The sequence below is a fragment of the Gymnoscopelus microlampas genome, assembly GCF_963454915.1.
Source record: "Gymnoscopelus microlampas genome assembly, chromosome: 4".
NCBI lineage: Eukaryota > Metazoa > Chordata > Actinopteri > Myctophiformes > Myctophidae > Gymnoscopelus > Gymnoscopelus microlampas.
In genome coordinates, this window is record NC_139941.1 from 25,077,769 (window position 1) to 25,096,449 (window position 18,681).

The following is an 18,681-nucleotide window of genomic DNA, read 5'->3' on the forward strand; positions in this document are numbered from 1 at the left end:
TTCAAATTCAGGATATTATCAAATCCGTTCTCTCCGCATGGTGCGTCAGAGAGACTGGTTCACATCGATAGACCTAAAAGACGCCTAATTCTATGCTCCTTTTTTACCCACCACACAGAAATCTCTGTTGTTAGGGTTCTGAGGTTAAATTACGAATACACGGTGCTACCGTTTGTAACGTCCTCAGCCCCAGAGTATTTGTCGAATTCACGCAGGTTGCGATTGGCCCTCTGAGGAGAGAAGGCACTCGCATAACGTCTTACATAGAATGATGGGCTGCTACAAGCCGACTCAAAAATCAGCGGCAAGGCAGCATACTCGGAAAGTGGTGTCTCACCTACTGAAATCAAGTTTTCAGGATCAACTGCGTGTTGGTGCCTGCACAAACAGCGAATTTCATAGGCAGGACTCTGAACTCACTATTGTTCAAAGCCAGTCCGCCACTGAAAAGGATCAGTCCTTTTTGTCCTGCCTGGCACAATTTTGCACGGGCCGGAGGGTCTCCTTCAAAATGTGCATGAGAATATCAGGTATGAGGGCCTCAGCCGTATCGCTAAGACAGGCTGGGCAGTTGCGGTCGTGTGTTGGTCACAGAGAAATGTGTGTCAGCGCTGTGTCGCTGGAGGAATCTGTGATTCATCTCAGACGACTGGTCTCTGCGCCTGTCCCTGTTAGCTCCCACACTCGTGAGAGTGAGGGACCAGGGGCTGATGGTGATACTGGTGGCCCCAGAAGGGGTCACTGGGTATCAGTCAAACCTCTCCTGTACAACCGCTCATGGCTGCTTCCGTTACGCAGAAACATGCTAACGCTAGCAGGGGGCGAGTTATTTTGTCCCTGACCAGTACATCTGACTCTCTGGGCTCAGCCCATGAGGGGATGAATCTGAGTGCCGTGGGGTCACCCCAGAATGGTTTGAGACATGATGCGAGACGTCTCGCACTGTGCCGTTCCATACCAAAGTCCATTGAGTCCTTCTACAGGACCTGATGGATAGGGGCAGAGCTTTTTCCTCAATAAAGTCTGCTTGGCGGCTATCTCAGCCTGCCATATTACTTGGGGCCGAGACGGTGGGTCAGCACCGCCTGGTTTGTCGGTTCATGGAAGGGACAGAACGTCTCTTCCCGAGTCAAAAGTCCCCGGTCTCGCCCTGGGATTTGAGCCGGGTGTTGGACTCCTGTCCAACACTTTTCGAGCCTCTGTGTCAGATTGACAGAACAACTGTCAATCAAGACTATGTTACTGATGGCTTCGGTGACTACTGTAGAGCTCAGTGATCTTCATGCACTGTCAAGTACACGCTGAGTGTACGCAGTTCAAGGAAGGGGCTACAAGGGTGGTTGTCAGACCCAAACCTGGGTGTGGGCCAGAGAACCCCTTGGTACCAAGTGTCCTTGTGACCTTGGGTGCGTTGCACCCGCCTATTTTTCGCCTCTTAGGAGGATGAAAGGTTACATTGCCTTTGTCCGGTTCGGGCTTTGGAAATGTGCATTGGCAGATCTAAAGGCTTTGAGAAAGTCAGATCAGCTATTTGTGTCATGGGCTCCACGGATAGTGGGCTAGCCCATTGCATAACAGACACTTTCCCACTGGATTGTAGAGGCTATTCAGTAGCCAATTCCAGTGGTGGGATGCTGCCCCAGTAAAACGGAGGGCACATTCTACGAGGGAAATAGAGACATCATGGGCCCTCTTCGGGGGGGTCTCCATCTGAGATGTCTGCAGTGTGGCATGTTGGGTTTAGGCCTTGACATTTGCCAGGTTCTACAGTTTGGACGTAACTGCAGCCCCTGTGGCGCATACAGTACGGTCCTTAGTGTAGCCTCCAGACACGGGGATCAAGTCCCTAGGCTGGTTGCTCTGGACTTCGAGATAACACAATCAGGGAGTGTACTATATCTCCCATAGCGAGACATCGAGTGAAATATTTGAAATAAAACTATAGGTTACTGACGTAACCCCGGTTTTATGATAATATAAGCGAGATGTCTCGAAAGACACCCTTCTTGTTTACGAACGAGAAGAGAAAGGTTATCTTGAATTAGGGAAAATGACCCATCCACTGACTGATATAGGAGGAGGGCGGGACCTCCAGTCAGAGGAAGGTCAGTCCAGCCAATAGGATTGTCTGGAAGTTTATGAAGGTGTACTTCTGTGTGATCACGCCGGAGGGCGCTCTCCCATAGCGAGACATCTCGCTTATATTATCATAAAACCGGGGTTACGTCAGTAACCTATAGTTGTCCGATATTGGCTGTTTTACCGATAACCGATATACCGATATTGTCCAACTCTTAATTACCGATACCGATATCAACCGATACCGATATATGCGGGGATTATTGTGATTAGGGTAAGCTCAAATTTCATATCACACACACCATATACAGTAAGAACTCCTGTAACTTATTTATAAAGCAAAAAAGAATTTAAAGTTCACACAAACACATTACACATTGCAAGGATATTGAGCTTAAGGGTTGTGGCTGTCTCAATCCGCACCTATGAAAAGAAAAGACACAAACATTACGGTCCATAGAAAAGCACAATGCAGGCTTATTGTATTATGTACACTTAAGCTGACTTGAGACAGTGAAGAGGTACAGAGACCAGAACATGTTTGTGCTCATGTATTTGAGTACATATGCAAACTGAATACTTCTATAGCACCAACAGATACATAATAACCATCACTATGTGAAACATCAACCACGCGACCACATGAGAAATGTCTCAACGTAATAATCCAATATGATCCTCTTTGAACACTGCTGTGTGTGTGTGTGTGTGTGTGTGTGTGTGTGTGTGTGTGTGTGTGTGTGTGTGTGTGTGTGTGTGTGTGTGTGTGTGTGTGTGTGTGTGTGTGTAAATGTGAGAGAAAGAGAGAGAGAAAGAGAGAGAGCGAGAGCAGAAGAGTGAGCATTTGTGTCAGAGTGATGGAGTCAGTATGTCTAACAGGGAACAAATGATCACATGGAGAATAGCAGAGCTGAGTTCAGGGAGGAAAACAAGTCTAAATATAGCTGCAAGCAGCGATAATACGGGGCCAGTGAATAGAGAGAGAGAGAGAGACATGGAAACGGAATAGATTGAAGAGAGAGAGAGTGACATGGAAACAATAGATTGATGAGAGAGAGAGATGGAAACATAATGGTTTGATTGGACATCTCAACCTACTGCCATTAACAGGATTCGAACTATCAACCTTCAGACTAATAGGCTGCAACACTACCTATAGTGCTATAGCTTTGTCCAGGCTGATATTGTCTGTTGAAGATCATAAACTCTTGCCTTCTTTCATGAACCAAGCCCCTGTTTCACTAACACTAAGATCACTCGTTCACAAACCATTTACCAATGAAGAAATTGTACATCTCCTCAGAACCAAAACTAGTGAAAGTAGCCGATCTACAAGCTCACAAACCATGAAAAGTTGTGAGATTGTAGATCAGCTATTTTCAGAATGAAGTATGTCATACGTAAAAAACGTACTCTCAAATAAGCATTTCAGGTTATCTTTACCATTTGCACATGTATTCATTGATACAGTCATGTTGTTTGCAATTCAACTTAAATTAAGTCTACATCAAGTGAGGCTTGAACTGGCGACCTTGAGATTGTGAGGCATTCATTTAAGGGAGACGCCATTGGCCCAACAGACAAGTAACTGTGAAAAAGGAGATCACACAGATGATACAGTTTCACGCAAATAGCTGAAAAAATCCTGGGTTTAAGTGTTTTTCAAACTGCTCAAAATTGCGGACAATCTAAGGGTGGAGCTTAATGGTCAAATCGATACGTGTGTTCCTCATGAGTCAAGGCACATGTGTAAGCAAGTTTCACGACTTTCGGCCAAACGAGGCATGACTTATGCCTGTTTAAAGTCTGCATTTTCAAAAAATTGCTATAGCGCCCCCTTTTGGCCAATTGGAGTAAGATTGGTTTCAGTGATATTTGGAATGACCCTGTACATTTCTGCAAAGTTTCAAAGAAATGTGAGTCTGCATGTATGTTTTAGGCACAGATGAATAATTTTCATAAAACTGTAATAGTTAAAATCTATCTCCTCCTGGGATTTTTGAGCAATCTGCACGAAACGTTTACCACTTGAACTTTGGACCTCTGCCTACAAAAATTTCCAACGGATTTTCCATAAGTGAAAAAATGCAGAAGTTAGGAGCCAATGACTGTTTTTCATATAATTCAAAATGGTGGGAGATCTAAAGGTCAGAGGTCAAAAGTCAGACCACGAAAGTTGTCGGGCATGAAGAGACGCATGTGTGTATTGAAGTTTCATGGTTGTAGGTCAAACAGGGCATGAGTTGTACCTGTTCAAAGTTGGCACTTTCAATTGAGTGCTATAGCGCCACCCTTTGACGAATGAGTTTGAGAATTATTTCTTGGTAGTTTTTCATGAGCATCTACCATATGGCCGAGTTTCGTAAAAAGCGTATGCACGGTTAAGCCAGAACTGGCAAAAACAAGTATTTTTCAAACTGCTCAAAATTGCGGAAAATCTAAGGGCGGAGCTTAATGGTCAAATCGATACGTGTGTTCCTCATGAGTCAAGGCACATGTGTAAGCAAGTTTCACGACTTTCGGCCAAACGAGGCATGACTTATGCCTGTTTAAAGTCTGCCTTTTCAAAAAATTGCTATAGCGCCCCCTTTTGGCCAATTGGAGTAAGATTGGTTTCAGTGATATTTGGAATGACCCTGTACATTTCTGCAAAGTTTCAAAGAAATGTGAGTCTGCATGTATGTTTTAGGCACAGATGAATAATTTTCTTTAAACTGTAATAGTTAAAATCTATCTCCTCCTGGGATTTTTGAGCAATCTGCACGAAACGTTTAGCACTTGAACCTTGGACCACTGCCTACAAAAATTTCCAACGGATTTTCCATAAGTGAAAAAATGCAGAAGTTAGGAGCCAATGACTGTTTTTCATATAATTCAAAATGGTGGGAGATCTAAAGGTCAGAGGTCAAAAGTCAGAGAGTGAAAGTTGTTCAGCATGAGGAGACGCATATGTGTATCCAACTTTCATGGCTGTAGGTCAAACAGGGCATGAGTTGTACCTGGTCAAAGTTGGCATTTTCAATTGAGTGCTATAGCGCCACCTTTGGACGAAACATTGTGAGAATTATTTTTTGATCGTTTTTCATGACCATCTACCATATGGCCGAGTTTCGTAAAAAGCGAACTGCGAAAAGTGGCAGAAGAAGAAGTGACAGAATAATGCGAATAACAATACGTGTCCAGAGCAGAGCTCTGGCCCCGTAATGAGAAGTGGAGAGAGAGAGAACTAAATTACAGCCAGGCCTGCATGTCAAGGTCCAACCAGTCACTAAAAGGATATGTCAGCTGTGTGTGTGTGTGTGTGTGTGTGTGTGTGTGTGTGTGTGTGTGTGTGTGTGTGTGTGTGTGTGTGTGTGTGTGTGTGTGTGTGTGTGTGTGTGTGTGTGCTCGCAAACGCACGTATGTGAGCATGTTTGTGTGTGCGAGCATGTGAATCTAAGGGTCATGCCCTCATCCCCTTTTTCTGATTGAGTCTTATAGAAAGAGATAATAGCAGAATGATAGGTTACTATCATGTCCATAACCACGTGGATAGGGCCATGGGTTGTGTTTTGGGGAAAAAAGAAGATGAGCCGATGACACTTAAAATGACCGAACCACTTTTTTTTTTTTTTTATATCATTTTTATCCCACGATTTTGTAATACATATTTTTTCACCCAGATCCAATTGCCTATGTAATCCTGACCGCTACTCTCCCTCTGCCAGCCTAGGGAGTGCCCAAGCTGAAGCTCATACCTCCTTCAATGCATGGGGAGCAAGCTGGCCGCTTCTTATCACCCGACAGGGGGGAGGTTCCCTGGTTAGACGTAGCGCGTGGAAGGAACACGTTATTCCAACGAGTTCCTTTCCCCTCCATCAGGCGCCCTGGCTGACTAGGGGGAGGCAGTATAGTGACCAGGATTACTGCATGTTTTTGTGAGGGTACCTACCCTAGGAGACACGGGGAGAACATGCATACTCCACACAGAAAGGCCCTTTCGCCAACCCCACCTAGGGTATGGGCACTGCTGACGCGGAGGAGAGAACACGCCCCCAGCGCCCACAGCGTCCCCGGCGGGAATCGAACCCAGGACCTTCTAGCTGTGAGGCGACATCGCTACCAACTGCGCCAAAGGCCGTGCCCCCATCGACCAACCACAATTTTAGACCTATTGTACAGTATATAATCTAAAACTAATATATCTCTGCTGTCCAGCACGAACCTGCTAACTCCAAAACGCTCATTGTTCAGGAAACGAAAAAACAAAATATACGTTTTCAGGAAATGAAGAAAACCTTATATTTTTAAAACAAAGCAATACTGCCTCATCAAAGTTGGTATAGTGACTTTATATATTGTCAGATACTTGCATGTGTCATTATATTATCAACACTTTACCCAAATCGCGGGTAAATCAACACTTTACCCAGCGCAAGTGGAGTTCAGACGAGCAGAAATCAAGCTGAGTGGAGTTAGGTGTCCAAACAACAATAGCTCCACTCGCTGCTGAGGGAGAGGTTTCAAAAGGGTACAAATTCCCCAAAGCTAACAATGGATCTCCAAGCTCACAATGCATCACAACAACGTGTGAATTAATGCCCTGATGCTTCATGACACTTATTATATAGGCCTACAATAATAAACAGGACTTTAAATATTACAATAACTTCTGCAAAGAGGTAGTAGAACAGACTACGGGGAGTTTGTTTACGTGTTCCTCCTCCTCGCTCACTGCGCAACGCGCTCTGCTCATGCTGTTAAAAGGCAGGCTGTAGAGGAGAGGGGGGAGTTGTTTGTTTTTGACGGACAGTTTGAGGATCCAATGGAGTTGGGAGTTTTTGTCAGAGGCGCTTTTTAATACTTTCCATTGGTTTAAATGTTTTGATTTTTTACACAGACCTAAAGGGTGTTCAATAGCGTTGATTTATGAAAAGAAAAAAAAAGATGAAAATGGAGTTAGCTGGTTCGTCCTGGACACCGACGATATGGTACTGTACATGTAGAACTTGGACCCACAATGAAATCAGGCTCAATTGTTCAATTTGAATAAAAAAATCTTCCTCGTTTTCCTCCTCCTCTTCTTCCTCTTGCTGCTGAATACCCTTTCTGCACACTTTTCCTTTCATTTAGTTTAGCTCTTAGCCTTTTTGCAAAGTTTGTCCTTAAGGGGTTCGGCTTCCATATCTGAGTCGTTTTACTTTGTATTTTACAAATGTCTTGCAGTTTCTATCACTCTCTTGCAGGGGCACCGGAACAAGTTTTGAAGTGATGGGCCGGGCCCAGTAGAGATTTTTTTTATTTTTTATGACAAGGTCATGCACGGTCATGCAGCTATATATCAACCATACGCAATTACACTGTAAAGAACGTAAACATAGCATCCTTCAGTCTGTGCTCGTCATATAAGGTAGGCATACTGTAAATGTTGAAACATTTGTGTTCAAAAAGAGCAAATAGCAAATCTACAAGCTCACACACGTTGCACAGCGACGTACTGTATTGTATAGGGCTTAAGTGATTAATGTGTTCTGTAAAGCTTCGATTAGAAATAGTATTCACTGCCACTCCTGTTTTTTCTCCCGCTCATCCTCCCCAGGAACAAAACAGACCGATACAGGCTTTCCTTTGCGCCATCAGACGGCACAATGCCCCCCACCCACCCACACACCCCCACACACACACACAATGGACTGCTCGACCTCTCTGGAATGATTAACACACATATAAATAAACCAGTATGTGGCGGGTGGATTTTCTTGTAAGTAAGTACCCTAGGTGTTTGTGTGGTTGGAAGTGGGCATAGTTTATCGCTGTAAGCCTTGGGGTACTGTTTGTATGTGTCGTGTGTGCGGATGGATGTATTTGTGAGCATGTATGTGAGTGCATGCAAGTGACATATTGTCTTTGGTGTATCTGCACATTATTGTATGAGTTAGTATGGGTTTATTTTATTAGCTGCTGTGACACCCTGAATTTCTCCCTTGGGGGATTAATAAAGTGTTATCCTCCTATCCTTATCCACAGAGTTTCATTTCTCAAGTGTGATAATAAGAAACTGGCTTAGAATCACCCAGGGAACAGTTTGTAGAGAACGTGTGATCACGATCAAGGTTTCAGACTTGGGATCTTGACACCAAAGTGTCACAGTCGGTTTTCTCAAGAGATAATCATTTAAGAATCAACAAGGCTTATATCATCACACAATTCCACAGGCAATGTTTAGCAATGCAGCTTGCCTTCAACATGGCAGAAAAATAAGCTTTCATAATGCCACTTAGAGAGAAAGAGCCCACCAAAACAGGTGTTCACTCTCCATTCCGACATCTCACCACTCCGACTAGTGGCTTCCGCGTGCGGTTAGGGTTAGGGTTAGGGTTAGGTATAGGGTTCGTCAACGTCGGAAAGGCGACATGTCGGAAAGGAATAATGCACCCACCAAAACAGTGTATCTCAATCTGAAATACACCTGACCTTATACAAGGGAAAGAGGAACGTCCTATCAAGTCACAGCCAGGCAGATTGCAATTTCCCATGGTAGGCTGACTGAATTTAAATGATGATTGTGTATTTTAACTCTTTGCCTGCCAACATACCTCAAGTCATATTATTTTGTGTGTGTGTGAGAGAGAGAGCGAGAGACAGACAGACAGACATACAGACAGATGAACATGTATCTAAGTGTAACGATATCATGTAATGGGTCCACAAGCCAAGTTTACATTACCACAAAAGCAGAAACCAACATTTAAGTTAGTGCACCAACGAGTCCCATATTCACATAATGGCCCTTTTGCTCACGTCTACCCACCCCGGATATGATGTAAAAGCAAAATGTGATTGATATAGCAATCTCACTCCCTCTTGAACATAAATCCTTTCCCCAGACATCTACAGTATCTATCAATACACAGAATTGTCTGTCTGTCTGTCTGTCTGTGTGGCTGTGTTTGTGTGTGTGTCTGTCTGTCTATGATGTAAAAGCAAAATGTGAGTGACATAGCAATCTCACTCCCACTTGAACATATATCATGTCCCTAGACATCTAGAGTATCTATCAATACACCGAATCACTTGTCTGTGTGTGCGTGTGTGCGTGTGTGTGTGTGTGTGTGTGTGTGTGTGTGTGTGTGTGTGTGTGTGTGTGTGTGTGTGTGTGTGTCTGTATGTGCCCCCCGCATAACTCGAGCACAGTCTGACCAAACGACTTAAAAACCTGGTGTATTTATCGCAGAGGAGACACGGGTGCGTTATGCAAAGTGGGAATCCGGTTAGCACTACAGTTGTCCAGAACCGAAAATCTAAAATCTCTATATCCGTCTGTCTGTCTGTCCCAACGGTCATCGGCCGAGTTGATATCGACGCATCTATATACATCTAATAGCTTAACAAGGCTCACAGACAAATGAAAGCCCCTGCTTACACGATGAATGCATTCTATGAAGTATAGATATAACTGAAATCTTCAGCCAATCATTTTCCGTTCTAACAAAACCGTATCCACAGGATATCAGAGATATTGACAACAGTGCAGATTGGTGGAGGGAGGCTCTCTGCTTAAGCCCATTAACATTGTATCATTAATATATACTACCCAAGAGGCTGTAGTGTGTAGACCAACTTTGTGAATTGTTGTGCATGGTTTTTTACAACCACTGCATTTATAAGATGATGCTTTCAAGTCTCGACTTTCAGAACTCGATTTCAACTCATCTAGGTAGTTGCGGACCAGGTGACACGATGTTCTGCGAATAAAACAAGTGTTTCTGAGTCATTGCATTTTAGGGTGACCACCTTCAAACAGACCCATTGAGGGACAGATGTACCCGTTCCGCGGGACATCGCGGGACACATGCACGCGCGCGCAGCGCGCGTGCATGAGGACCTCCCGTTCGCGCGCGCGAAGCTAGGCTTCGCGCGATTTGTACTTTGTAGCCTACAAAGATAGGCTACAAAGTACAACGAAGAAGTGAGGGTGTAGAGTCTCGAGCTTATTTCATCCCATTTATTGACAAGGGCATTTGGCGGCCATGATTTTTTTATAAATAATGCAGCATTGTACAGTATGTATACATGTTTATTTTCTATCATACAAATTCTAATAGAGCAATGTTCCATGTACCACATACTGTACTTGCATGGCCCATGATGCCAGGGAGTGGCTAAGGTTGGGTACCGTAGCAAAATATAAATTCAAGTGAAAGACTAGAGCTGTGAAAGTGAAAGAGTGAAAGACTAATTATATTTCGAGAGTAATTCATTTCTGTATCACGACGGTGAGCCGTATGCGTTTCAGCAGATCACAGCTATGGGGGCAGCGTTGCACCTCATGGAACAAGTTGTTTTGGGGGTTGCCTCCGCTTCTGTGGATGCGGACGGCAGCTCTCTCCTCTGAGGACTTCAGCTCGACCCCTTCAGACAGGTGAGTTTGAGCTTTGTTCCCTTTCCTAGGTCACCGAGTAATCTGATATTGTGTATATCATATTGGAGTGATCCAATCGCTCACATAACCGTGGTTACCTACGAAACTATTGTTGTGTATTGCGTGCGTGCGTGCGTGCGTGTGTGTGCGAATCTTACCACCAGGTCAGGGTCCTGCAAGAGACTGAGGATGACCTCGTAGAGTAAGGGGCGAAGGTCAGATTTAAACTTGACAGAGATCCACTGCCCTATCAGCCAGATGACCCTTCGACGAATCAACTTGTACCTGAGGAGAGAAGGAGTAAATTAAAATGAATAATATTAAGAAGAAAGGAGATAAAGACTAAAACTAAAACATAAAGACAAAAGAAGAATGGATGGAGGAGAGGTGAGAACATGGAGGATAAGAGGACATAAGTAGAAAGGACAGAATGTGTAATATCGATTTTACTCCATTGCACAATGGTGTCACTTGCTGACAAGAACAGTTCTTCAAGATTGAAGATCTGTTCTTGATGACAAGCGACACAGGCAGGCGACAGGGTATAAACCAAGCTTGAAGTGGACATGGCAGGCGGAGGGGACAGGGCATTATACAGTATTAGTTGTGGTGATGTAGAAATCATTTAATAAGAGCTATGTCATATTTGCTCTGCACTTTTAATCCAGAAGATTCCAAAAAAACAGCTAAATCTATAATCTTGTCCTCTCTCACTTATCTAGTTAAGCTACTCGAAGCCGTTAACCTGTGGCCGAGCTTGCCTTTCCAAGTGAGGAAATCACCACCGTCATTCCTTGTGGCTCCCCATGTTCTCCATTATTATGGTCTGAGTCTAGTGGAGATTGCCGTCTAATTTGTACTTGAAGGGAGAAAGCCTCCCACCCCACATCACAATCCCCCTGTTACACACTAACCACATCACCCTGACTATGGCTTAGTGCGTATGTGCGTGTTCGTCCGTGCGTGTCACCAGATTAGAGTCCACCGGAGAAGCACAGATAGGGACTCTACTACACAGGATATTGCAAACTATAGTAGAATGGTCCTCCACCCACAAAATTGCCCCAGAGAGAGAGAGAGAGAGAGCGAGAAAGTCAGTGATTATAAAACCAAACCGTGTGTGTGTGTGTGAGTGAGTGAGGGTTTCCGTAAGGCATTTTCCTGGCAGGCCACCATGACAGACAAGATACAATTTCCATCCAGACGTTAAATGAATAGAGCATAATGTAATATAATGTACACGTCACGTGCATGTTCTTCAGATACCTGTGTACCACCCAAAGAAAGTACTCTAGTATACAAGCTACACCGCATTGTGGTGTGATATTAGAGAATAAACCAACAAGGCTGAGCAATGTTTCAGGCTATGCATCTCGAACTCATTCAAACAAAATAGCTTTCTTTTTGTTACTGTATGTTAACTGTTTCATGATGCCAACATAATATGTTGGAAGAACACAGGCAAGTGACTATATTATAGTCACTTGCCTGTGTTCTTCCAACACGCTCCAAAACACTCTCTCCATGTCAATGACACTTTGCTTGTACAGTATATCCAAGTCGTTTCCAAAGTCGGAGGCGTTTACATATTGTAGCAACTCACTCACTGCAATGAATAATGAATGTCATTTTGTACAACATTTTGTACAGCCTACAGACAGTATATCGGAAGATTACAGCTTGGCTCGCTGTATGCTTCATTGTAGCTGCTGCGATATTATGATCAATCAATGCTGATCATCTGTGCTCTTCGTTTCATGTACTCTTGGTACATGACCTTTGTATATGACCGCTGAGGATCTTCATCAGGTCTAGACCTGATGAAGACCCTCAGCGGTCGAAACGTTGTGTAAACTTATTACATTTTCTACTGGGAGCTACCAGTGTGCGGACTTCTCTTTTCTCCAATACATAGGAGTTAACCTATGTACTGTATGTAACCTACAGTATGTCACTTTTTAAACTCCCAGTCACCCACCTCTGAACCCCCACTCCCATTTGAGCCCATTGTGGGACAGCTTCCAGTGTTGCCAAGTCTAGTGAGAGAAATAAGCCAACCGACCTCCAAAAACAAGCCAAAAACAAGCCAAATCTTGCTACTGTATTGCTAGAGAAATAAGCCACATCGCACCTCGAAAAACAAGCCCACAAATATGGCCATATATTCCTAATAAAAATATATGATATGCATATATTATTATAATTACTATGTAGTTCTACAATAATTTATATTTTGGTTATTTATTATAACATTACACATATACTTGAGCCAGGTGCTTAATGAGTAGACACCACACCGATTCTGTCAGTCAATGTGATTCAAAGTCCTCCATAAACCTATGGGGAATTATAGTATATACATTGTCAGTCAATGTGATTCAAAGTCCTCCATAAACCTATGGGGAATTATAGTATATACTGTACATCAAAGAAATGTTGGCTTGTAGATTTGCAGTTGGCTTGGTACTTCACTGCATTTAAAAAAAACAAGCCTAAAGTTGTGGTAAATAAGCGGACTTGGCAACACTAATAGCTGCCTGAGGTGTTTACCTGCCCCCCTCAGACCTCCACCTTGTAGCTAAGAATTATGGGATACCTGTGAAAAGCTCAGGGAACAAAGACTTGGGACTTTAAGAGCTGTTTTCTCAATTATCTGCATCTGTGCAAGATATCACTCTATAAGCCATATCTCAAAAACTGGTGGGTCAAACTGCACAACCAATATGTCAATTTGTAGCTATGATTCCCTGCTTTCATATGACATGAAAAGAACAAAAATGAAAAAAGCCTCGACGACTGGCACTGTGCCGTGCTGGGTGCCAGCCATAACCATGGGTCAAATGGTTATGGGACGTTTTTTGGATTTGAAACGCTGTCCAGTTCGCTTTGTAATTTGCATATCAGGTCTAGAGCGGACACGGAAACAGCTGTTTGTGTTCATGTATGTGTGAGTGGAAATGATTGGATACAGTAGACAGGATCTAAACCCGGACTGAACAGTTATTGTCTCCGCCAGGCCGAAAGGCATGTCGAGAGTATGTTTTACCCCCTGTTCGTCCGTCCGTGTGTGTGTCCGTCGGTCTGTTTGTGTGTCCGTCTGTGAACAGCTAATCTCTAGCACCGCTGGCTTGATCGCAGCGAAACCGTGCACACACACTCCTGGAACCTCTGGCCCAAATTTTTCACAAGGGCCTTTGTAGCGCCACCAGCAGGCCGACTTGTGCAAAACAATTTTTTTGACAGTACTCCAACAGACTTTGTCCAAAAAAAACACAAATCGGTACTAGGGCATTCACGAATTGTGATTTTTAGTATTCGAATTATTCGACCTATAAGTATTCGAATATTCGATTAATCGATTTGATTATAAAAAATAAAATAATAAAAAAATAAAAAATAAAAAAAATAAAAAGTTTTTTTTTTTTTTTTTTTTTCAATGACATTGATGACTGGACTCAAGGAATGCGAGTTGACGTCACACCAGAGCTCACAGCTGCGTGTCTGCTGCAGAAAAGCCACAATCGAATAATCGAATAGTGGTTTGATAGTCGAATAGTCGGTTTGATAGTCGAATATTCGAATATTCGATTATTCTGTTAATGCCCTAATCGGTACACAGTATCTCTACAGCCATTAAACAAAAGATTGACATCTAAAGTTTGCAGGAGTAGCCCGTCTTGAACAAAATGCCGCAAATCATAAACGCAGCGTCCGATTGCAGTGAAACTTGGCACGCACATTCGCACAACGCAGAGGAACAAATGGCACCCTTTTAACATTGCCCTATTATAGCGCCACCAGGAGGCCGATTTTGGCAACACTTTTCTTTTTTATATTACTCCTACAAATGTTGTCCAAACATCATGCAAATCGGTACACATTATCTCTATAGTCAAGTGATCAAGATGATTACGTCCAATTGTTCATATTCCATGCTGATTGGCAAATTCCGAACATTGCTGGCCCACAATAACCCACCTGACCTGGCGGAGACCTGTGCTCCGAGGAGCACTTTTTCTAGTTATATTATAGTATATATATTACATAATAGCTTAATAAGAATGACATTCGCTATGTCTCTAAAACAGTGTAGTTGCCAACGTTGGTGGCCAGCCAAAAGTACCACTGGTTCTTCAAAATACTCTAGATGTGAGGGCGGCAAGGCGGACCGAACCTATAGTGAAATAAAACGGCCAAGAGAGACTGTGGCAACCATTAGAGCCCGATTTGTTTCAGCAGCTGTTTTCAGGAGGTGTGCAATGTATCTCTGCTGACATCTGTGCTTATTTGTGTCTGAGGCAGACAATATGTCTCGCCTGGCAGATGAAGGGGACAGAAAGATGATAGGATAAAGGAATAAAGGAACAGGGACAACACTCTTGTTGGCTTTCTGTCAAGACATACAGGGAACCAGTGACAGACTAGCTCTGGTCCAGGCGCTCTACCAGGCGTGGTGCTGAAACTTCCACAACCGTGCTATGTCTTCAACTGTAGTAAAAAATAAATAAAACAATTTAGCTACTCACCGAAACAAAGGCAGTTTTATATTGTTGAAAGACTATTCTGGGAACCGTCTCAGAAACCCACCTTTTATGTAAAATCCACTTTTTGGGCAGAAAAGTAAATATGTCCGCCAGACGGAAAACATTTTTTTGCGCCCTATACAGATCTGGTCAATATAAAATATCATTGACCAGATCTGTCAACATTATAAAACAGCCTTTGTTTTGGTGAGTAGCCGAAATGGTTTTCTTTATTTTTACTACAGTTGGAGACTATGGGAATAGCACTGTGCCTGGCAGAGCATTAGAGAGAACTCGCTAACGCTCTGGACCAGAGCTAGTGACAGACCAAGCTCTTGGCAAGAGCTCAGATGATGCTAAACTACAGCAGTGTATGTGTATGTGTGTGTGTGTGTGTGTGTGTGTGTGTGTGTGTGTGTGTGTGTGTGTGTGTGTGTGTGTGTGTGTGTGTGTCTCTCCATGTTTTTGTTCCCCTGCACTCTCTTCTCTCCAGGGTCCTTTAATTCTAGCCATCATTCCAAATTGTACCACTGGTACTTCAAAAACCAACCTTCCAAAACATATTTAAGACTACCACAAATAAACTCTGAATGCCACTTGGACGCAAGTACTGTGTATTCATCATCTTAAAAAGCAAGATGGCAGACCTACTGTATGCACTACAAACAAACAAGCCAGAATCCAATTATTTTCAGTGTCAAACACACAAACACAGACACAGACACAGTCTAATGAACAACAAGCCTTTACCAGAGTATAGGGTTTCAGTTTGCCAAAGCAAGTATGAAAGCACCAGTGGATAATAGACACGGGCAAAACTCCAGTGTGTGAGGTGCCTGGTGGCGCAGCCAGTTCGTGCAAAGAATATGTCAACTCTGAATAAATCCCCTGTGGTCAGGTTCAAAACAATTCAATGGCTTTGATAATGACTTACATGGAAATGGCAAATTAATTATCCAGTTAGAGATGATTAATGTCCCAACGCAACAACGTTCACAGAAAGGGCATGTATTGCATGTATGCATACAGTACATTTCCTGTGTATTTCTGATGCTTGCATAATTTCGGCATGGGTGTTGGCCTCAGACACTCATTCATTTTTAAGGAATGGTAAATTCCTCATGAAAAATATACAGGTGAAAATTTATATCAAAGATAATATTTGTTTAATTGAAAGCATTACACAGTATGACTACATTGACTAGTCAAACACAGATACTTGAACCAATATATACAGCAGTCATTGGATTTTTGTCTCCGCCAGGCCGAAGGCATGGCGAGAGAGTATGTTTTACCCTCCGTCCGTGTGTGTGTCCGTCCGTGTGTCCGTCCGTCCTGTCCATGTGTTACCACCAAATCTCCGGCACCGCTGGCCCGGTCGCTGCGAAACTGTGCACACACACTCCCTGGATGCCAATTCAGAACCTCTGCCTCAAATGTTTCACATGGGCCTGTTATAGCGCCACCAGGAGGCCGATTTGTGTAAAACCCATTTTTTTTACATTACTCCTACAGTTTTTAACCGAACGTCATGCAAATCGATACACAGTATCTCTATAGTCATTTGATAAAGCCTGATCTGTCCGATTTCCCATATTCCATCCTCATTGGTTAAGGTTGCCATCCAAAGTTTGCAGGATTGGTCCGTTTTGAACAAACTGCCTCAAATCATGAACGCAGCTTGCAATTTCCGTGAAATTTCACACGCACATTCCCACTAGGCCGAGGAAGAAATTACACCCTTTTCACATTGGCCTGTTATAGCGCCACCAGCAGGTCTAATTTAGCAAAACACATTTTTGGAACAAAATGCCTCAAAACATGAATGCTGTGTCTGATTGCCGTGAAAGACCTAAGAATAAATGGCACCCTTTTCACATTGGCCTACTATAGCGCCACCAGGAGGCCAGAATAACGTACCTGACCTGGCGGAGACCTGTGCTCCAAGGAGCACTTTTTCTAGTCTTTATCTTTTATCGGTTTGTCAATGTTATTTCTGAACACATTGCAATCACAGCATCTGCCAGAGAACGAGATACTGACAAAATCATCTTTCCTAAACTTCCTAGTTAATACCTAGTACTTATACTGTACTTGTACTTATACTGTACAATACAGTATAAGGCTGCAGAGTTGAACTGACTACAGTTGGAACTTGTTTCCCCACTATGGTGTGTCCTTTTATCTGGTAAACAGCTGGAAGGACAAAGACATACACTGACATAGATGACGTACTGTAGAAAGACTGGCAACCTGACATGGCTGGATTATTGTCAGTCAGTTGGAGGAAACCTTACAAAGGTAACATGATATATGACTCAGCCAACAGAGAGCTCCCTCCACCCACTAGACAAAAATAAAAAGTACTCTTCAAACCCTGTCAGTCACCCCCATTTCATCCTCTCCACCTCTACACCTGGGTTTTAAGAACAGTGGAACAATAACAAACAGTAATGCTTCAAAGAGTGCAGCGTTTATGGTGCCCCACATTTATTTGGTAAAAAATATGTTGATATTTACATGTCTCCCCGTGCCCTAGTATGAGTGCATTTATTCATTTGTTTGATGAGCACAAAATAAACAAACTCTAATGTCATTGGTGAGCTCCCAGACACGATAATCACAGGTACTGTATGACAGATGATTTGGGTTGAACAAGAGGAAGATGAGGGATGCAGGCAGTGACAGGCAAGGGAAGAATGTATATCTTCAAGAATTCCAAGTAGAGTTAGTGTGTGTGCGTGCTTGTGTATGAATCCCTGTTTGCGAAGCCCCACATGCCCACCGGTGACAGCCCCTCTTAAGGGAGGGAGATTATTGGGAGCCCGCGGCTCAGCCAAAGGTGTCAGTCACACACAATCGCATCACTGTCAGATGTGGTTATTAATATTTAAACTGCCGCTGCTTCCAGCATGCGACACAGAGCAGACAGGTGATTAGGGATGTTCCCAGTGTTTTTTTTTCACCAACGTTTATTAAATTATTAAAATTAACAACCAGAAAATAGCCCAAACTGAGCACAGTTCGATCTATAAGGCCAATCATCATTTGAAAAATATATTAAGAGTATATAAAAGTCATTTAAAATGTTTATACTAGTGGAATCTTACACACCTGCTCCCAAATAATGAATTACATAATTCCAGTGCGCAGCGCAAAAGTAGGTCATATCAATTAGGCTGTCACTCCAGCGCAGGTCAGAGCCGGTCTGAACGAAGCTGACCAGCTCCCCTTTAAGTTATACCATAACATGACAAATGGAATGGATCTTCAGCCAAACAATTGTGATTGAAAACGTAGGCCTATGCTTTCTTCATGTCGTCCTCACCTCAAAGTAAACGCTGAATTATTTCTTCAAATCGACCGGATCATAGGCAGCGGGCAGTACGAGGTAACATGGGCGATTCACATCCAGGTCTTTATATTGGGTGTGATTTCTCCATCGCAACACTTTCCCATCAAACAAAGTAATTCAAACTTTTTTTTCAAACCGACAGTGTCTGTCTGTAGCTTGAGTATGTTAGATTCAGCCTTCGAAAATTACAGAGAGACAGTTTGAATGACAGAAGTACGTGCGACCATGCATCCAGCGCAGTGCACGTTACAAAGCATTTTAACCGTTCGACCAGCGCATTCCCGCATTCACCCGTGGCTCGTTGTCTCCCGTGGGTGCCCGAG

General features: G+C 43.2%; 1 protein-coding gene across 1 annotated transcript in view; it reads right to left on the reverse strand.

Annotated features, from left to right (window-relative positions):
• Window positions 1-18,681, reverse strand: part of ipo11 (importin 11) — a 204,046-nt gene that overhangs the window by 108,658 nt on the left and 76,707 nt on the right. The window contains exons 16-17 of the mRNA XM_084054558.1: window positions 10,639-10,765; window positions 2,469-2,502 (exon numbers count right to left, since the gene is read on the reverse strand). Of these exons, the coding sequence (XP_083910684.1) occupies window positions 2,469-2,502; window positions 10,639-10,765 (161 nt within the window). The remainder of the gene's footprint in view (window positions 1-2,468; window positions 2,503-10,638; window positions 10,766-18,681) is intronic.